The sequence below is a fragment of the Camelina sativa genome, chromosome 19 (assembly GCF_030686135.1).
Source record: "Camelina sativa cultivar CO46 ecotype springtype chromosome 19, ASM3068613v1".
Lineage (NCBI taxonomy): Eukaryota > Viridiplantae > Streptophyta > Magnoliopsida > Brassicales > Brassicaceae > Camelina > Camelina sativa.
This window is the reverse complement of record NC_141898.1, coordinates 24715635-24737464: the sequence shown is the minus strand read 5'-3', so window position 1 is coordinate 24737464 and position 21830 is coordinate 24715635. Positions and strand designations below refer to the sequence as shown.

The window sequence follows — 21830 nt, the reverse complement described above, 5'->3', positions numbered from 1 at the left end:
ATTACTTTCGGGCTATTACCTCCTTCGCTTTTGGTAGGTAAACGGTAACAAATAACAGTTTTCTTCTAAAATCCTTTTATTTCTGCGGTAGGAATTCAAACAATTTCTTGTAGTGTTAGAGTATACTATGGCCTTGAATGGTGACAGGGAAATGTGCGGTATTCAGTGCGGGATAAAGCAAATTGCAAAATGTTACCAAATGGAAGGTGGAATAACTTCGACTTCCTTGCAACGTAGCCCTTCAAAGATCAAAATCCAAGCGAAAACAACACTTACAAAGAAGCCCTTTACCAAAAAAAAAAAAACAACACCTACAAAAGCAAGAGCTGCGTAGGCAAGCGCAAATTCTAGCACATGAAGTTTTTTTTCGCTTAAATAAGCGGCATGCCCAGTTGGTTCCAAAACTATACTAAAATGTCTATCTATAATAAAAGATACCCATATTTTGAAGGTCGAACGTAGCTGTGTCCACACAAAAAAAAATGGCCAAACGAAGTTGATATGACAATCAGAGAACTTGTAATATGTTAGACTGAGTCGCAAATCTTCTACAAAAACACGAATCAAATCATCATCCATTTTTTCATTTATATATGTAGTCGAGTGGTTTACATTTGATTTGAGCATTAAAAAGTATTCGTTTGTCACGTAAACGTTATTATAGTTTATTTAACACGCATGAGCCATGAGTAGTCCAAACTAAAACGTACAGAAACGATTTTGTAAGGACGTCAAACCGGCAACTGCCATTTCCTACGATCAGTATTGACAAAGGCAATAATAACATGCGCAAATGATATAGTTGATCTTGTTTAGCAATCTTAATGTATTAGACGCATTGCATCACTAATCAGTTTAAAGTATTTTAATTAAATAACATACATACCCTGGAGTCTTCTTAGTCTAGTGGTTTGGAATCTTAATGATATTTTGAATTCAAACTCAGAATGTTATACATTACAGCTTAAATTGTCAGAAAAATGTTTTTTCTTATGGATTGTACAATTATATCGTTTGTCCGGTTGGCTTTAACATGGAAGCCCGAGGTTTGGTTATAAAAAAAAAGCATAGTATATTATTATTCATGAAAGAAAGTGATCTTTGTATGAGTCTTTTTTATTTAAAGAAATGATTCGTTGACTTTGCATTATTTTAGGTAATTAAATACTAAGATCCAAATCACATTAATTTCAGAAAATTTTAAAAAATCATTTCAAACACTCTCTTCTTTTGTGAAAGAAATAAAAATGTAATAAATTTGCTCATCTGTCACCATCTATGGTCCAACCTGTAATTCTCTTAATCATCACTCTGTCTCATAAATTTCAAAAAAACTTTTGAGCTCAAATTTTTATTTCCTCTCTTCTTTCAATTTCAAAATAAACCAAAATCTCAAAAGAAAAACAGAGCATGCATTAATAACTCTGTTATTTTTTTTTTTCCAAAATCTCAAGAAAACATGAATATCATCTCTCCTTCATCACCTCCACCACTGTTACCTCTCAAATCAAACACAAGCTTCGATTTAAACAGCGAGATCACTCCAAACATTCTCCTAATAATCATAATCCTCTCGATCATCTTCTTCATATCTGGTCTTGTCCACATCCTTGTCAAGTTCCTCCTCACACCATCAACACAAAACAGAGAAGATTACTTAGACAACGTTACAGCTCTTCAAGGCCAGCTTCAGCAACTATTTAGCCTCCACGACTCTGGCGTTGACCAGTCCTTCATCGACACGTTACCTGTCTTTCAATACAAATCCATCATGGGTCTCAAAATCTATCCTTTTGATTGTCCTGTTTGTCTCTGTGAGTTTGAAACAGAGGACAAACTCAGACTCTTGCCTAAATGCAGCCATGCTTTTCACGTTGGATGTATCGATACGTGGCTTCTCTCTCACTCGACTTGTCCCTTGTGTAGATCTAACCTCCTCCCTGGTTTCTCATCTCATCACAACCCAAGCTCCTCGTATTTACTTGTTCTTGAGAGTGAGCAAAGCTCGAGGGATATGGTTCCTGTTCTTGAGTCCAATTCTCATTTGAGTTTTGATGGGAACAATGATTTTGGATCGACCCGGGTTAGGTCGGGTCGTAAATCATGCGAACCGGATGGTGAATTGGTTAGTTTGGATAGAAAAGTTGTTCCTTTAGAAGTTAAGCTAGGGAAGTTTAGGAACATAGATCATGTTGGTGAAGGAAGTGACAACAACAATAGCATAAGTGGTAATAGCAATTTAGATGGAAGAAGGTGTTTGTCGATGGGCTCATATGAGTATATTATGGACCAAGAAGCTACACTTAAGGTTCACGTCTCCATCAAGAAACTATCGGGAAAAGACGGTCGCTTGCCCTGCCACAGGTCGGTTATGGGAATTGAGAAGAGTTTTGTGGAAAGAGAGAGCTTTTCTTTGTCGAAAATTTGGCTAAGGAGTAAAAAGGAGAATCAAATGTGTACAGGTGCTAGAGATCAGGATTGTTCTTCAGTGTCTTCCTCTTCAGTCCGATTTCCAAACAAACTGATTCCCCTTGAGATCGATGAAGAGAGTCAAAAGAGAGAAAATTCGGAATCTTTGGAGACGAAAACGCCATCTTTTGCTAGGAGGACCATGCTTTGGCTTGCAGGGAGACAAAACAAGGCTGTTCATCCTTCTACATCCCATGTTTAGGTTTTGCTTGTTAATTTTTTGTTCTTCCTTTACAATTGTGTCGGAAATTTTGTGTGTTCTCATCAGACAGAAAGTAATAGTGGGAGATGAATTAAGATATGTAGCTAGGGTTCTTTCTTGTTAGGCACATTCTAGGGTTCTTTCTTCTTACGCACATTGAAAATTTGGTGGCTATGCAAACATTTTATCATAGTCTTCTTTAAATTATGGGCATGTCCTTGTATGATATTACTAGATTTGTCTTATGTAGATTATGACACATTTTCCATTGGCTCAACGAAATAATTGTGAAGGTGTGGTTCATGACATCATTCCATAATTATATCTACATAAAAGTGTTTTGAAATTGAAAACACATACTTTTACTTTCGTATATAAGACATTCACTTTGAAGATTCAATAAGAACTTGAATAGAAGTAGCAAGCTTTATGTTTCCACCATTCTTATTCTCCTATAAAAGCAATGAATTTGTAAACCTAAACAACTCTTAGCACTGTTAATTAGTCTTATAATAAAACTGTCATACAATTGCTTGGAATTGAATGTTTCTGCAAGATTCAAGAAAAGCTTCAAAGAAACTAGCAAGCTTTATTTAAGAGTTGGTGATCTGAACTAACTTTGGCGATCGAACTCTTCACCGTGTAGATACCAATTGTGTATGTGCTTAGAAAACCATACCAATCAAATCACCTTCAATGTCAACTCTAAACTTATACTTGACAAGGCAGCAACGTCGACAAGAAATTTCACCATCTCTGTCTTAATGTTACCAAAGGCAAAATCCAAAAAGTCCTTGACTCCGGTTATGTAATCTTGAGACTGTCGATGTTTTGTTATCTATGACTTATCCATATTCACCTAAAAAAAACTCAAACTAAACATGGAAATGATGGAATCTCTTAAAAAATTGCTTAGATTCAAGTTTATGAAAACAGATAACACGTTTTGCTAAAAACAACATGAATCACTGCTAGATACTATAATCTCACACCAAACAAGCATCAACAAATGTATAAAACAGCTGGCAAGATACTATTATCTCACACTAAAACACAACAATTTCTAGATTCATTACCTGATCGAAAAACCGAGTTAGATCTCTTCACCACAAAAAACTCGTGTGAACTTTCTATGTCGATAAATTTAGGTTAGAATAAGTAGTAGTAATCTTAAATCGTAATCAATTTATGAAATTAAATTTGGGCTTTTATAAAATTTAATTTGGGCCTTTGTAAGTTTTGTGTTAACATAAACGGGAACAATATGTCAATATGAACACACTGAACACACTGACCAGATTCCACAAAGAGTGCATTCGTTAATATTTCTTCATCAAAGAAACATCCAAAACGTTATAAATAAAAACAGGTTCAACGTTACGAAACCATGCGTCGATCGTGCATGAGAAAACGAAAAATAAATAAATTAAAAACCACCACATGAAAACAAAAACCAAAACGTGGAATGTTGATGACAACTAGGGATTAGGTTGTCATGTTTCTCTCCACTTCCATTTGCAATGAAGATAGATACCATCAGCCTCATGCAAATTATACGGTTTTGATTTCTCTGTTCCCGGTTCGAATCGATTAATTCACTCCAAAGTCTTTAATACAAACCTCAGTTTAAACGGTTTGGATCCAAACCATGCTCCATATAGTAATAATCTTATAAACAACTATCCCACGACGTGCCTTGTCGTTGACCTTACGTCTAAAAAGTAAAAACTTCAAGGAAATAAAAAATATAATACTTTGTGTTATAAAGAAGAAGAATCAAAGATCAATCAATCATCTTTATGTTGATCAAAATGGAAGCTCAAACCATCTTTCTCTATCTTTTACTCTTCCTTCTATCTCTACACTTTGTGTTTACAACTCTGAAAGGACGGCTGAGTCCGACTAGCACACGGTGGCTGATCCGTCTTCTCCACCTCCCGATCAAATCTCCGGTCGCCGCCACTGTTTTCGCAAGAAAAGACGTTCGTGAGTTTCTTGATTCATCAGTCCAATTAGAAAACAAAGAAAAGGACGATTTCGATTTCAAAACGTACATGATCAGCAAAGCAGAGTCAATAAACAGAGCGTTAGACGAAGCCATTCCACTCATCGAGCCACTCAACATCCATAACGCAATGCGTTACGCGGTTCTCGCAGGTGGCAAACGCGTCCGGCCAATGCTATGCCTGGCCGCTTGCGAGCTAGTGGGCGGGGAAGAGCGTTTGGCGATTCAAGCGGCTTGTGCGGTAGAGATGATTCACACAATGTCTCTCATCAAAGACGACCTTCCTTGTATGGACAATGACGATCTACGACGAGGTAAACCAACTACACACAAAGTCTTCGGAGAAAGCGTGGCCATCCTCTCCGGCGGCGCACTTTTAGCCCTAGCTTTCGAGCATTTGACCGAAGCTGACGTGTCATCCAAGAAATTGGTTAGGGCCGTTAAGGAGTTGGCTAAGTCTATCGGAACGAAAGGACTCGTGGCGGGACAAGCTAAGGATTTGAGCAGTGAAGGGTTGGATCAAAACGACGTTGGTTTAGAGGATCTTGAGTTTATTCATGTTCATAAAACCGGTTCATTGCTAGAAGCATCGGCGGTTATCGGAGCGGTTATTGGTGGTGGGTCGGAGGAAGAGATTGAAAGAGTGAGAAGCTTTGCGAGGTGTATTGGATTGTTGTTTCAAGTGGTTGATGATATTTTGGATGAGACGAAGTCGTCGGAGGAATTAGGAAAAACCGCCGGAAAAGATCAGATCGCCGGTAAGCTGACGTATCCGAAAGTGATTGGTCTAGAGAAATCGAAGGAGTTTGTGAATAAGTTGAAGAGAGATGCGAGAGAACATCTTCAAGGGTTTGATTCGGACAAAGTGAAACCTTTGATTGCTCTTACCAACTTCATTGCCAATAGAAACAACTGACAATGTTGTGTGTTTGCTATATTGCTAAACAACTAACGTGAAGATGTTATAATGTAATCAAAATACTATTTATTAACGGTGAAATATGAATGTGACCAAAAATTTTTTAGAATGGGTGATAGTGAAATAATGGGTAAAAATAAAATAAATGTCTGATTACCTGATCAGGGGTTATGGACTTATTGCAATAATTTGGGTCAATGACATAATGTGGTCTGGTTGAAGCAATTGAAATGACTTAATGGAAAGATCACCAAACAGTAAATCACGGCTATATTCATATTGAATATAGTTCTTATATTGAGCAATAGAATGACAATTCATCTGAACAAATTAGTATAATATTCTACTATTGTATATTTGTTTAACATATTGTATTTATTTCACTATTATTTAATAACATTATATGAAAAGTAAAATATTAGACTTTAGTATAATACATATTTATATGTCATGAATGTATATTGAATAACATTTATACTATTTGCTTTAACATCTGCCATATCAAATGTAATTTAATTTATAATTAGGTGATTACCTTTGGAATGGAAGATGAAAAAAGGTTATATGTTTTAAAGTTGTCATTAATTATAGACATGTGACAGATGATGTGACACTCATATGGAGAGAGTTAGCCAATTTTTTTTTTTTGATCATCTAGAATTTTATTATTGAAACCATTACAACTTAGAATTACTACATAAGCCGGCAGAAAAACATGATATCCCCGGAGTCTAAAGCCGGCGGAAAAACAAGATATCCCCGGAGGCTAAAGCCTTATGTAAGGAAAGCTAAAATTTGGAAATACAAGACTATTACAGAGATAGAAAGAGAAACCCATAACAGCAACATACCAAAACGAAAACCTCCACAAATAAGGATTATACCAAGCCCAACAAGGAATGCTAACTTCAAGAGAACCTTTGCTTGTACAAATCGAAGATGCCCTCAGCCAACCTTCGAAAATCCATTCTTCCTCTAAGAAACTGCCTAAAAGTAACAAGACTCCTATGCTAATCTTCATAATCCGCAAAGACAGAACCACTCATAGTTCTTCACACTTTCTTCAGGATGCGACGTCGTATACAAGGCGACTCTTTTGCACCTAGGTAGAAGCAAAACACATAGGACCAGATCTCCATCAGATCTGAAGAGCATAGACAAGGAGCGAAAAATCCAAACTGGGTACCATCAATCTCAATCAAGGACAACGGAAGATCGAACCAGAATGAACCCAAAGAGAACTCCAAAGGACACATAAGAACTTGTAGGCCTGAAAATCACCACGACTAGGAATCGTTCGTTCATCAACAAGCATAAACTGGGAACCTCAACTTCTATCCAAAACAGTCAGAGACAATATGAAACCTAATCAACTAATTCCGGAAAGATATTGCCTTTTCCACATCCCATACCGTGGGAGAAGAAGAAAAGGTAAACGACACCATCTCTGAAACTGAACCAGCCTACTAATTGAAACAACCAAAGCGATTCCATCTAACCCTAGCAAAACGCAAAGAAAAAAGGTTGGATAGTCTGTTTACCAGACCAAAGAGTTGAAGCGAAACAAAATGTCACATATTCGCAAATCCCTTTCTAAGACAGAGCAACCAATAGATATACAGATCTCGGAAGCCCAGACAGACAACTCTCTCTAGAGAAGCTGACCACCTGCCATGCCTCCAAAGCTCGCCGAGATGAACCACCGTCACAGCCTGATGAAACTCTTCTCTACTTAACCACCGGAGCTAAGACGAATCGAGGGAAACAACAACTAAACGAAAAGGAAACTACTGGGTACCCTCACACGGCTGCGACGAGGAGCACCGGTCACCGGAGAGGGCAAACGAAAACCAGATCTTTGGATGGACGGCGGCTGGTTTTGTGTTTAGGCGAGAGAGAAAATTAGGTTTTTTTTTCTTTGTTACAGTTAGCCAATTTTCATATATATGATTTCTTCGAAAATTTAATACTCCCTTCCATTTCATAAAAATATATGTCTAGTTTAAAAGTTATACACATATATTAAAAAACTTTGTATAAAATATATATTTATTTTATAATTACAGTATATATTAATTTTTTTGTTAATCAAAATGTGAATCAAATCTTACATTGGATATACAAACATCTATATTTATGAAACAAATGTTTTTAACAGAAATTTTATGAAACAGAGGAAGTATGAAACTAGTCAATCTTCGATATTTGCGTTTGGCATATCACATATCGAGTATTTGTTGAAGTTCTATGACCCACCGTAATTAAATCTCATTATTTGTTGAAGTCAGAATTTCTAAGTCCGAAACAACTACCTTTCATGTAGTCCAATAGAATTAATTGCATGATAGCACACTTTATGATAGAGTGTACATTGATTTTGGAAAGAGAGAAAAATGAAGAGCATGGAGAAAGAGTTGAAAAAAGATGGCAACAAAAAAAGAGTAATGGTAGTGTAGTTACTAGTTAGAAGACAAATGAGAGACATTTTTCTATAGAGAAAGTGTCATAAAATAAACTCATTATTTGTTGAAGCCGGCATAAGTCCTAAACAACTACCTTCCATGTACTCCAATAAAACTAAACCATGTGAGAGGTGGGTGACTAGTCTTTTGATTAAATCAGTCAACCGTTTGATTAAGACCCAACTATCACATCGACCCGCGAGTCAATTGACTTTAAAAATCCTGTTAGATGCTTATACTTTACATGTTTCCTTAAGACGGAATAAACATGTTTCATGTTAAATAAAAGATCATAGAAATGTCATTGTAAGTTGTAAGAGACATCCCTCCCTCGTCTCATCAACTAACTCTTCACGTCTTAATTTTTAAATTAATACTACTGATTCTTTAACGATCCAGCTTAGCAATTATCTAAGCCTTGACTAAAAACACAGAGACATGCAATTATAAACATACAAGATTGATTAATATCTTAAAAGGAAGCCAAAATAAATGGCATAAACCAACCTTACAAGTATCTCTTAAATTAATGTATTGAGCAAAGGGTTACCTCAAGCCAACTAATAACATTAAGATATCCTTTAGCTTTTCATGATACTTGTACTAAAGAAAACAAACCAACAATCTTCAAAGCTAAACACGAATCCGAATCCGCCTTCTCAAGACAACATCTCCGTCCTGACCATCAATTGAAAACACGAAAACATCTCAAATCATCATGATGAATTAATTATAAGGACACTCACGGTTTTGTTCTCTATAGTTCTAACGCAAAACATAATGCATAAGGCTTTAGAGATTTTACCAGGTAGCTTCTTCAGTCGTTGTACCAGTCGGGTATCGGATAATCCTCTGCAGTATCACAGTTCTTGCCTTTGTCACATCGCTACAATACTTATCCGCATGTTTCCCAAGTTCTTCAATAGTGTCAGTAAACACATCAAGCTTCTTCTTGATCTCATCTATCGCAATCTTCACCACTTTCTCCTCTGTGACAGCAAACTCAGCTTTCTTCAACAAAGATTCAATCTCTACTTCCACTTTACGCACAAGGACACTTATATTATCCATCTCCTTAACCGATATGAAAGTCCCGATTCTAATCGATGTAATGATCTCCTTCTGTCCTTTAACCACTTTCTCATATTTTGTCCACAGAGTGTTACACCATTTCCCAAGAGACCCTACCGGAACAGCCAATGCACCAGCTATAGCTGCCACAACAGGTGGTGCAGCCACAGCGGCTGCTACCACAGAGAAGATAAGCACAGAAACAAACGCCGTCACAAACACCATGTTCGATACTCTTCGCCATGACTTGATATTCCCAAGTCTCCTATCGAGTTTTTTCTTTAACTTGTGAAGCTCATCAAGCATCAAAACCTGTTTCTTGTATACCAGATCGAAAAGCTCAAAGAACTTTTTCGTAAACGGCTCACCCAAATCTTTAAACCTCTTAAGCTCCTCAAGTGTCTTCTCATACTTCTTGTTCTCGTTATCCCCATTAACATGTATCTCAGCCTCTTCCTCAAACTGCTTAACAGCAAACTGAATAACAACTTGGCTCCTCCTCGCCCGGTTAAGACAATTCTCAAGCTCAGAACAGAAGTCCATAGTCTTTAAAGTGCTGTCAAAATACATATTCACAAGAGAGAACAAATCTTGATTGTTCCATATATCTTCTTTGTCCTGTAGTATGACTTTGACCACATCTTGATTCATATCCAAAAGACATTGCGTCACTTCTTTAAGCGAATCAAACGACAAAGACTTAATCTCTACTCCTGAAGCAAGCTTGTTGATGACTCGGTTAGTTCGTTCGTGAAGCGCAGAGTCGAAAGACTCAAGCTTTGGATCTTCACTACAAGCTCTTTCGTAAGAGCTGAAATGCTCAGTGTACTCTGAGTTTATCTTGATCTGTACAGGTGTAGACGGTGAACCAAACTCAACATCTCTTTTGCTCTTGCTACCTTTCCCTCCCATCATTCTCTCTTTTCTTAAAATTTATGAACCTAATCAGACAGTAAGAAGTAGAAATTAGAAATTGAAACCCTATCTTGAGGTTTTGTAAGAAGAACACCACAGAGATACAGAAACAGAGAAGTGAATCGAAATGGGTATTGGATTTTATAGCTTAAAGCAACAAACTTTAACCGAAACTTACGGAGCAATCTAAAAATTTGTAACCGACATTGAAAAAGAGGAAACTTAAAGGGCAAGACTTTAAGTAAGTAAAGTACTAACATAAAAAAAAAAAAAAAAAAAAAAAAAAAAAACAGAGATTTCAAGATCATGAATTAGTAAGTAGTACCTGGAAATTTGCAATTGAACTCTCTTGAAACAGACAAGACCTGAAAAAAAGTTTGTATTTTTATAGAGTTGAAGAGTGTTTTGGTTTTAGGGTTTTGTTTTACTTTGAGTTTTATGGGAGAAGAAGAAGTAGCTTGTACGCTTGGAGAAGCTTAGAAGAGAAAGATGAAGAGAGAGAGAGAGAGAGAGAGAAAATGCGGGAAAAATTACGGATTTTTTTTCAGATCTGAGAAGGAAGAACATTTCTCACGCGGTTTTATGAACAAACAGTGTGAGAAAAGTCTTGCACTACTCTCGATTTGGTGTTGACGGACTCATCAATGGCACAAGGAAGACATGAAAGAAAGAACCAGGAAACTAAATTAATAAAATCTAAGTTAGAAAGGAAGTAAAGAAGAAGAGAAAAGAAAAAGTTTTTTATTTTATTTTATAAGATATATATATATATATATATATATCTTTTTCGTTTTTTTTCTGTCTGAACAAAAGACAAAAATAATTAATTTAGTCGTCGAGGGTTGAAACTAGAATAAAAGAGTTAAACTTAACCAGTAAGATGAATCATTGTCTAGCTTGTAAATAATACCAAAAGGTATTATGAGTAAAAAAAGATTGAAAAAGACTTCTAAATTTAAACATTCATACCAAATAACATATAAATCAGATTAAAGTTTAATTTTACGAATTTTCTATTATTGTGATGTAGCGTGACTCTGTTTTTCTTTTGCTCTATTTTGTTAAATTTCCGATTTCGTTTTTTTCTTTTTCTTTTTGGTTGAGACAAAGTTTTAATTTCCTAATCTAATTAGAGTAGGGTTTTAACGTCAGTTTAAAGCTTCTATAAATACAGTTGATCTTTAGGTTTGTGGGGATACAACTCTTATTTTCATTATTAATCAAAGCAGCTTTTAGCTCTTTAACCCTTGTTCTCGGCTAGAACACAAGTTCTCAACGATTACAAGTTGCGTGATTCGTTTGGGAATTCTCAGACTAAACAATCGATCCGCAAACCCTATCGGTTACGTACTTGATCTACACCAGTTGGTATCAGAGTCCAGCAGCTTTAGTTTCTTAATTAAAGCTCGTTCTTCGTTTTTGCGCTTCCGATGGCGCTTCGTAAATCTACTCCCGAAAAACTACATGCAGACCTACAACAAACCTTGGAAAACTTCACCGAAGGTCTCCATGCTGCCTTACTTGACACAGTTGAACAAGCTTTGACGAAGGTTCTACAGAATCCACCAAAGTTGCAGCAACGTGTTCATGACCCACACGCTCACGAGACACACGACGACACTGTTCACAGTGGACTAGCGGAGAATGTTTTTGCTGATCCCAAACATGTTATTCCCCCTCTTCAACAAGCTCGGGAAAACAGAGGAGATCGCCCTGATGATCGTCTGCAACTTCATCAGTATCAACCTCCTGATATGGCTCGTCAAAACCCCCCTCCTCGTTGGGAATCTGGGTTTCGTCTTGATATTCCTGAATTTTTAGGAACGCTTAACGCTGATGAATTTTTGGATTGGTTGGGTTCTACGCAAGAAATTCTTGAGTTCAAAGCCGTCCCTGCGGAGATGAGAGTCTCGTTGGTGGCGACTCGTTTCAAACAGCGAGCCATGGCATGGTGGCAGCAGCTCAAGGAGTCTCGTCGTGTTTTTTGAAAATCATGAATTGATTCTTGGGAACAATTGACAAAACATATGTGACATGCGTTTCTTCCATACAATTATGAACGCACTCTGTATAACAAACTTCAGAATCTCCGTCAAGGCAATCGATCTGTTGATGACTATGCTTCAGATTTCTTTTCCATGACCGCTCGCTCCAAAGTTGCAGAAACAGAGGTTCAACTTGTTTCCCGTTTTATTGCCTCAAAGCTCAATTGTAGAATGCGATGCAACAATTTAATCCCACATCTGTTTCCGAAGCTCACCAACGTGCCATTGCTATGGAGATACAATTTCGGCCAACATGGACTTCTAATGGTTCTCGTCCTCGCTTTCAAACGTCAACACCAAGAGATTCTTCTTTTGGTTTACCGGTTGATCCTGCGACGTCACGCTCCAACTTCACCAAACCAGATTTGATTGCGACGTCTCGGACTGCCAGACCAAACGCTCTTCGTTGTTTTTCTTATGACGAACGGGGACATCTACAGACAGCTTGTCCAAAGAGTAATGAACGTGGGTTACTTATTCAAGAAGTAGATTGTGATGGTGACATTTATCTGATTCTCGACACGATGATGACGAACTCGTTATCAGCGGTGACACTGGTAACCGAACACTCAATCTGGTAATACGGTGAAATTGTTTATTACCACGAGCTTTAGATGATTCTTGGCTTCGCACTACTTTGTTCCGGACGACTTGCATAATTCGTGACACAATTTGTCAGCTTATTATTAACTCGGGCAGCTGTGCCAATGTGATCTCCTTGAAAGCGGTTCGCAAACTTGGTCTTAAGACCGAGGCTCATCCATCTCCTTATAAGCTCGCATGGTTAAACACAACTACAGATATTGGAGTTTCGAAGCAGGCATTGGTATCTTTCTCTGTTGGTACGTATCAAGATTCATTGACTTGTGATGTAGTTCCTATGGACGCTTGTCACCGACTTCTTGAACGACCCTGGCAATATGACCGCGATGCTACTCACTAGGGTAAGACCAACACTTATAGTTTCATATTCAACGGTCGTACCATCACTCTTTTACCATCAAAGGAGCAAGCCATTGGTCCGTCCACAGTGCCATCTCCAACGACCCTCCATTTTGCACATGTTTCAGTTCCGTCGTTGTTATTGGTACCTAAATCTGAATTTGAGGCGGAAATTCAAAGCGCTGATGTGATCTGGGCACTTGTAACTTCTCCATCGGCTTCTTTGCCACGGTCAGTCCCGCCTGCCGCATTTTCCCCGTGAAAAACTGTTTTACGCCGGGAGAAACTGTTTGCAGCTCGCCAAAAGTGTGTCTTTAGTTCATCAAAAATAATTTTTCTTGGCTATATTGTTTCTGTCCGTGGTCTAGAAGTGGATCCTAGTAAAGTGGCATCAATCAAGTCTTGGCCAACACCAAAGACGATTAGTGAGGTTCGAAGTTTTCATGGTCTTGCGTCCTTCTATCGACGTTTTGTTCATCATTTCAGCAACATTACCGCACCTTTAATGGATTGTCTTCGAGGCACTACTTTCGTCTGGACAAAGGAAGCAAATGACGTTTTTGAGACAATAAAACGTAAGCTCACCTCAGCGCCTATATTGGTTTTACCTGATTTTACTATCACCTTTGAGTTACATTGTGATGCTTGTAAGCTTGGTATTGGGGCTGTGTTGAGTCAACAAGGGCGACCTGTTGCTTTATTCAGTGAAAAGATCTCGGGGTCTCGAATCCATTATAGCACCTATGATGTGGAGTTCTATGCCATTGTACAAGCTATCAAGCATAGGAGACATTATCTTTTCTATCAGGAGTTTATCCTTTTTACGGATCATGATGCCTTAAAACATCTGGGGAGTCAGGAGAAAATTTCAGCCCGACATGCTTCTTAGGTGGTGTTTTTACAACAATTTACGTTTGTCATCAAAGACCAATCTGGTTGCACCAATAAAGTTGCTGCTGCTTTGAGTCGACGTCACTCTCTTTAGCAACTTTCCATGCTTCGATTCCTGGTTTTGCCTCTTTTGTAGCCTTATACCCTGCTGATCCTTTTTTTGGAAGTATTTGGACTGATTTACAAAATGGTCGTGATTCTGAATATGTCCTCCACGAAGATTTTCTCTTCCGCGCCAACAAATTATATGTCCCTCAGTGCAGCTTGCGTTTACAGCTTATTAAAGAGCTCCACAATGAATGACATGTGGCCGTGATCGGACTTTGCAGTTGATTACTGATTCATATTTTTGGCCAACAATTCGCCGTGATGTAGCTCATTTTGTGGAACGTTGTACCGTCTGTCAATGTTCAAAGGGTCACACTTCTAATAGCGGTCTTTACATGCCATTGCATATTCCAACACAACCATGGATGGATATAAGTATGGATTTCGTTCTTGGATTGCCTCGTACCCAACGTGGCAATGATTCGATCTTTGTTGTTGTGGATTGTTCTCCAAGATGGTTCATTTTATTCATTGCAAGAAGACTACCGATGCTCTCTAAGTGGTGCAGTTGTTATTTCGCAATATCTATCGCCTTCACGGTCTTCCTTTGTCGATTGTTTCAGATCGGGATTCACATTTTCTAAGTCACTTCTGGCGCTCCTTGTGGAAGCTTCTTCGTACTAGTCTCGATATGAGTTCGGCTTACCATCCGCAATCGGATGGGCAAACGGAAGTTGCCAATCGTGCCTTGGGTGATTTACTTTGTTGTTTGGTGGGTGACAATATCAAATCGTGGGATACAATTCTTTTTAAGGCTGAGTTCGCTCATAACCATGCTGCCAATCGTAGTACTGGTTTCTGTCCTTTCCTTGTTGTCTATGGCATTGTTCCTCGTGGACTTGTGGACCTTGGTGTCACGCCTGATCTCACACGTGATCATGGTCAAGCTGTGAAATTTGTGGGTTCTATGTCTTCTATTCATGCGCAGGTTAATGATAATTTACAGGTCTCGTCCGCTAAGTATAAGTTTGTTGCTGATAGGCCTTGTCGTGATGTTCAGTTCAAAGTTGGTGATGTGGTGTGGGCAGTGGTGACTAAGGACCGTTTTCCGACACGAGCATACAATAAGCTAAAGCCCCGTAAGATTGGTCCATTGGAGATTCTCGAGAAGATAATCGCAAATGCTTACCGTGTTCAACTTCCTCCCGATGTTCGTTGCTCTGATGTTTTTAATGTTAAGCACCTCTTTCCATATGTGGCTCAAGACGAGGTTGAAGATTTAGGGACGAATCTTTTTCTACCCCGGGTGGCCTGATGTAGCGTGGCTTTGTTTTCCTTTTGCTCTGTTTTGTTAAACTTTCAGTTTCGTTTTTCTCTTTTCCTTTTTGGTTGAGACAAAGTTTTAATTTCCTAAACTAATTAGAGTAGGGTTTTAACGTCGGTTTAAAGCTTCTATAAATACAGTTGATCCCTAGGTTTGTGGGATACAACTCTTATTTTCATTATTAATCAAAGCAGGTTTTAGCTCTTTAACCCTTGTTCTCGGCTAGAACACAAGTTCTCAATGATTACAAGTTGCGTGATTTGTTTGGGAATTCTCAGAATAAACAACCGATCTGCAAACCCTATCGGTTATATACTTGATCTACACCATATTGCCTCTAAGAAAGAAAAAAATAATGTGTAAAGAAGTTGATTTCCTATGAAAAAAAAAACATTTTTTGAGAAATATTCAAGTCGTTCCTATGAACGACATATCACCCAAAAAATATTCCATTTTTGTAAAATAATATATAAAGGATCTTGTATTGAATATTTCAAAATGTTTCAATGATTTGTTAAGAATCATTCTTAGTAATCATGGATTGACAACTAAGTAAGTGGTTATAAATTGTTGAATTCTTGATGAATTTTTATTTATATGATGTCAAATATATATCCTCTCACGTTTTCCTCTCTTTAAACATAAGAAAATACTATACATTAGATGAAAATATCACTGTCTAAACTTTAATTGACCAACAACTATCCAATACGACACACGATTCAGATACCATTATGTGACCTTGGACCACCCAAAAAAAAAAAAAAAAAAAGATATTCTAAATTAATCAAATGTAGAAATCACATCACACAAAGTCACAACACACACATCACGTCTTGCATTCAATTCAGGATCTAACACATAAGATCTAATCTTTAATCAGTTCAACACAAATTATGACATCAATATTTATAACCACCAAAAGCCAAAATGGCTTTAACTTCATAATTAGAACTACGTACTTCTGTCTTTTGGCGATCGATGTAATTAGCCAAAGCTAATAAAGGTTTAACTTTACTCGAATCAAATCCTTGAATCTTATATAACTTTACTCGAATCAAATCCTTGAATCTTATATAACTTTACTCGAATTAAATCCTTGAAGCTGTTCTTGAGCATCTCTCAACAACTTCTCTACCAACTCTTTAGATTAAGACCCATTAGTTTTGGATATATGTCGGTGCCGATCATATCTTTTCCTACTGATTTTCCTAATTCCTCCAACGATATTGTCACATCCAAAATGATATCAACCAATGAGACATAACAATATCTTTTGATTAAACGTGAAAGATAAAATCGCCTTTTCGCCGAGAAATTAATGATATGACTTACTGAATTAAGTTTTTTAAATCATAGGTAGTGATTGGAAGCTTATAAAAAGCGGTTTTCATTCATTTTTTTGTCAAAACAGCACTTCAACACCCAATCACAATTTTATTTGCTAAATTTGCGTTTTTTCAAAATATAAAAATAAAATTGGGATTGCGGATTTATTTGATAAATAGTAGGGTGAACCGTTTTTTCAACAACCAGAAGTCTTTATCTAGCGGTATTTTGAAAAACGCATAGGGTAATATAATTTACTTTTTCTTTTCTTTTTTTATTTTTACTTTTTAATTACTAAAAGCAGTACTTTATTCTACAAAGAAAAAAACTTTCCTATTCTACCAAAAAAAAAAAAAAAAACTTTCCTATCTTTTGCGTAGCTCTCATATCTCACTTAAATAACTTTTTGTAATATTTATATGTATACCTTTAAAAAAACTATTAGATAACATTTGATTTATAATGTATTGTTAATGATTTAATACAAAATACATTTTTAAATCATTAGAGATTCAATTTCTATGTTAACAAGTATAGAAATTATTATAACAATATGTAAATCATTACAGATTCAGATTCAATATGTAAGATGTATGATTGAAATTTAATTTTATACAAATTTTGATATTTAAAATTCATAAATGATATATTAAAAATGTATGTTTGTTAACATTAAACTGAAAACTTTAATTTATATTTACAATTAATATATTAAAATATATTTTTCACACTATATACTGTTTTTTCACCAATCAAACAATTATATTAATTATAATATTTGTACCGCTTATTCTAATTATAATATTTGTACCGCTTATTCTAAAACCGCTATTATTTTTTCACCAATCAAACATTACTTTGATCCGCTTATTTTGTAATAACCGCACTTGTCCCGTAAATATATTTTTCCCGCATGAACCGCAGTTGAATCGTACCGCACTATAAAATTGTTTGTCCCGCACAACCAAATACGCTGTCACCATTCGGACCCATAGTTTTAAAGCAATTATTTTCAACATTTATATGATATATACTTATTAAACCATTGTAAAGCATCATTGACATTTAGAATAAGGTCTTTTATATATTTGCAAAATTAGATGGTAAGTTAACTTTTGTTTCGTTTTTCTTCTAATTTTTAAGTTGACACTAACATTTCCATTTTCGTTAAAACCAAAAAAAAAAAAACAGTTCCATTTTCCTCCAAATATTACCGAACAGACTTACAGACATAAAGAGGGTAAGTTACAAGTTCACATGCCATATAACATTACAACACAACAATAATGTCAAAGACGCACGAAACCAATGTGTCTTCAGTTTCAGTGGTAAACATAATAAAGCATAAAGACAACATCTCAACATATGTTTAGCTTATAAAAATCTGATGCCTGAGAGTCCCTCTATGCTGAAGCGTCTATGGTACGGTCTCCAAGCACCTTCACGAATGTATCCATATACGCTTTCCTGTAAAATAGCCGTTTCAATACATAAACAGTTGTTTTCGCCTCTTTGCTTGAATATACAACTGTAGAGTAAGCTAATTTTGTTGAGACAATATACATGGGAGAGAAAGAAATTGGTGTTGTACCTCGCAGGAAGATGGTCGTGTGGGCGATTGTAAGGAGTCCACACTGGTCCACCCACGAAAAGCCGCATTGCCTGTTCAGCAAGAGAAATTCCAAATTTTCTAGTTAAGCAACCGTAAACATATGATGAATTAATTAATAACTAGATTAAGAAGCTTATAAGATTGAACCTTCATGTAGTTGCCTGTGTCCACGGTGAATCGATGATATATTCCAGCAGGAAAAACTATCATACCTCCCTTCTTTACCCATACTCTAATCCAAACATCATTGAGATCCCTCACATCAAAGTATCCTTTAATTTTTTTCCAATAAAAGAAAAAAACATGAGGACTATATTGAATTAATTCAAGTAAAGCAGCCAATAAAATAAAAGTACCTACCACTTCCTGCGAGGCAGTAACGGATCTCTTCATCAATGTGTAAATGTTCTTCAAAAAACATCTTTACTTTTGCTTCATAGTTTGGAAGCTTTCCAGGGCATACCTCACAAATGTCCTGAAACCAAACATGTTTCTCCCATCAAACCAAGACGTGAACACAAAAAAAAAATGTTTGCAAATCAAAAATAAACATTTTAGAAAAAAAAAACATAGGAAGATATAAAAAGCCATCAAATAAAAGGTCACAAACCATGTAGGAGTAACCACGAGATTCGCGGATCTTTTTCAACTTCTCATCGTTTTCATAGTTGTCGGCGTCAAGTCTCCAGCTAAGTACTCCAAGCTCTGCAAGTTTGTCCAAAGTAACAAACTCCTTAGGATCCTTGTGGTGAGGAAGTTTCTGACCCTCATCGTAATTATCATCCAAGTACCAAGCTTGAATCACTTCTTCTCTTTGATCCTAAGCACACACACACACACACAATGTGAAACTAGAAAACATCAATCTGATCATGCTAAGCGAAAACACATCAAAATAGGAAGAGTTTCTGTTACCTTAACGGCTTCACCCATGGTTAATAATTGCTCTTTTGTTTTCAAGAAAGAAGAAAGAGTGTACTCATTTATATAGATAAGAAATGAAACCGCTGTCAATTTTTTCTGTGTGCAAAAAAGGTAACGTAAAAAAACTCAAAACCACTCTTTCACTTCTCAGGGCACCTTAATCGAGATGAAAATGACGCTACGAAGCTTCAAGGATATGACGAAGATGAGGTGACGTCACCAAGTCTCACGACTTCTATTTACTTTATTTGCACATGTTAAATACATTTTTTTTGTTTGGGGTGCAAATTGCACTTTTTTTAAATACAAGATGCATTATTATATAAGATATATAATGTAAACACAAGAAAAATGCATTATTCTTAACTCAACTTGTTCATCACTTTTCCCCTCTTCTCTTATCCACCGGCTCCACTTTCTCATTTCTTTGTTATTTTAACAATGGTGGCAAGAAATTGCAATCAAGTTGTCGACAAAACTTGGCTAAATTAGCACATGCATGGACAACTAGTTGTTTTTCAAACTTGCTTTTATCCTCCTCTTAATTTTGTTTAAATAGTTTTAATTTATAAACATTTTCCAATTAATAAAAAGACCTTAGTCTCAACTCTCAACTACCCATTATAAACAACTAGAATTTGTATTCCCATACACGCGGATTTTAATTTAAAATATTTCTAATCAACAGAAATTGTTGAGCTCAAATATAATCATTCCAACCTTTGAATATAAATACATAACTTACTTTACTCAGTGATATACAATATATATGTATATTTTTAAGATAATATTTCTTTGTTATATCTATTTACGATTTTACGTGAGATTTTAGTTAAAATTTTTATCAATAAGCATCATTGAATATGAATATAATTTGAAGATTAAAAGATAAATCTATATAAATTCAATACTTATTTTACTAATCTATATATAACATATATTGTCTAGTGTCGCAATAATATTGTTGACAATCTTCTGACCTTTTATCTTTAAAAGAGTTCATTCCATATTCATATCCCATGAAAACATAATTTTAAAAGTTCCAACATCATTACCGATCATTGATCTAATTATAGAGATCATTTAAACATATCGATATCCTACATTAAATGCAAATATACAAAGTTTCATAAACAGTTTTAATGCTATGTTGCTACAATGAGGTTGTCCAAATGCATCATCTGCCATAATAGAATTTTCGACTAAGTCAAGAATGCTTAAAATGATGAAACATTTAAACCCCACAATGAATATCTATTCACTAATCCAAGCTACATATTTTTAAAAAATCTCATATGTTATTTGCAGATGTTAATTTTGTGATGCAACCCTAACTTCGTCTTCTCAAAAAAAATATAGTGTACTTTAAATATGTTGTTTTTGCCAATTTTTTGAGTTAAAAACATTTGATAATATATATATATATATATATATATATGTTATATTTGTTATATATGTTTTATATCATGTTATAAAATTGTAGCTCAAGATGATATATGCTACACAAATCACATGTCACTTTTTGCAACGGCTTGAATATCATTTTTTCTATATTTCCTCACCATTGATTTTGTTTTTTAGATAGATTATTTTTTCAAAATTCTTTTTCATAGTTTTCTCAAAAAAAAGTGTGCTCCTTACAATGTATTTGTTTTAGATCAAAACTTTTAAGTTAAGTTAAATTAAGTAATTAATCTTTTCTTTCTTATAAGTAAAATTTAATAATAAATCTTTATAGTATATGTTTCTTAGAAACTAATGTTTCACTTCAATTTTATTTTCATGTTTAGATTTTTATAAATACAATTACATAACTTGTTTTTTTTTACTCCACCATGCATTAAAATCTTACTTACATTCTAAAACTCATTAACCCATTCTAAATTTGGGAATATAATCATTTTTTAGTTATAATTTTAATAATAACATTATTACTAAAACAATTTTATAGTATTATATTTGCTATTTTAAATTTTTCATTTAATTTACTTAATTTATTTTTAGATAGTTATTATTTTTATTATTTATAAAAAATATATTATTGTTTATACTATTTAAAAATTTAATTAATTTTAGTTAATTCGTTTTTTTATTTATTTTTTACTATTATTAATTATAATTAATAAATATGCAATAAATGAATATTAAAAATAGTATTTTTTTTTTTCAACCAAACTATAAATATTAAAATAGAACTCCAAGATTGGTTGCCCAAACAGGAGGAAACGAGTTTACAAAGGTAGATTCTGAAGGTAGAGATCGTGAAGATCGAGCTAGGCAATCGGCTCTGACATTAGCGTCTCGTGGAATCCTGGTGAGGGTGAAGGAGGTATAGGAACTTCGAAACAGTGAGAAATCCTCCAGCAGATTAGAAAAAGCCGGCCAGTCTTCCGGCGTCTGCACCATCGCCGTTAGCTCTACGCTATCCGTCTCAAAAGCCTGACAATCGACTCCAGCCACCAGTAAAGACTCCATAGCCCAGATCAGCGCTTGTAATTCTGCATGTAGAGGTGATATACTCCGACGGTGACTCCGTGCTCCCCACAGGATCGTTGTAAGCTCTCCATTGCAGCACCACCAGCCCAAACCCTGGTAGGGATCTGTACCTTTCCAAAAACCATCAAATTGGCATCAGGGAGAGGAACCCTTGTCCTCCGAAAAAGACGGAGGAT

General features: G+C 35.7%; 2 protein-coding genes, 1 long non-coding RNA gene and 2 pseudogenes across 5 annotated transcripts; 2 read left to right on the top strand and 3 right to left on the bottom strand.

Moving 5' to 3' along the window:
• The first annotated feature begins 1345 nt into the window (after positions 1-1345).
• On the top strand, positions 1346-2939 carry LOC104767226 (putative RING-H2 finger protein ATL49 pseudogene; annotated as a pseudogene). The gene has a single exon (XR_015590879.1). The product of XR_015590879.1 is annotated as a putative RING-H2 finger protein ATL49 pseudogene (transcript).
• Positions 2940-4455: 1516 nt separating this feature from the next.
• Positions 4456-5704, top strand: LOC104767225 (geranylgeranyl pyrophosphate synthase 4 pseudogene; annotated as a pseudogene). Its single transcript, XR_015590880.1, has one exon. The product of XR_015590880.1 is annotated as a geranylgeranyl pyrophosphate synthase 4 pseudogene (transcript).
• Positions 5705-6231: 527 nt separating this feature from the next.
• Positions 6232-7528, bottom strand: LOC147920968 (uncharacterized). Its single transcript, XR_015590739.1, has 2 exons — positions 7137-7528; positions 6232-6697 (listed from the first exon to the last, which is right to left on the bottom strand). It is a non-coding gene; the product is annotated as an uncharacterized LOC147920968 (long non-coding RNA).
• A 973-nt stretch (positions 7529-8501) lies between these two features.
• LOC104767224 (UPF0496 protein At2g18630) lies at positions 8502-10791 on the bottom strand. The gene is made up of 3 exons (XM_010491266.3): positions 10369-10791; positions 8863-10069; positions 8502-8735 (listed from the first exon to the last, which is right to left on the bottom strand). Exons 2-3 carry the CDS (start codon positions 10041-10043, stop codon positions 8717-8719), a joined length of 1200 nt encoding a protein of 399 aa, XP_010489568.1. The 5' UTR covers positions 10044-10069; positions 10369-10791; the 3' UTR covers positions 8502-8716.
• Positions 10792-17789: 6998 nt separating this feature from the next.
• Positions 17790-19388, bottom strand: LOC104767223 (acireductone dioxygenase 1). Its single transcript, XM_010491265.3, has 6 exons — positions 19150-19388; positions 18845-19054; positions 18595-18709; positions 18382-18506; positions 18214-18284; positions 17790-18089 (listed from the first exon to the last, which is right to left on the bottom strand). The coding sequence occupies exons 1-6, from the start codon at positions 19165-19167 to the stop codon at positions 18026-18028; spliced, it is 603 nt and encodes a 200-aa protein (XP_010489567.1). The 5' UTR covers positions 19168-19388; the 3' UTR covers positions 17790-18025.
• Positions 19389-21830: the final 2442 nt, after the last annotated feature.

Bases quoted from the DNA above. Each gene is read 5' to 3' on its own strand.
- LOC104767224 (XM_010491266.3), bottom strand. From the start codon at position 10,043: ATGATGGGAGGGAAAGGTAGCAAGAGCAAAAGAGATGTTGAGTTTGGT.
- LOC104767223 (XM_010491265.3), bottom strand. The intron at 18,710-18,844 runs GTTTGTGACCTT...GTTTGGTTTCAG, and splicing joins CTCGTGGTTACTCCTACATG to GACATTTGTGAGGTATGCCC. The intron at 18,090-18,213 runs GTACAACACCAA...GCTATTTTACAG, and splicing joins CACGACCATCTTCCTGCGAG to GAAAGCGTATATGGATACAT.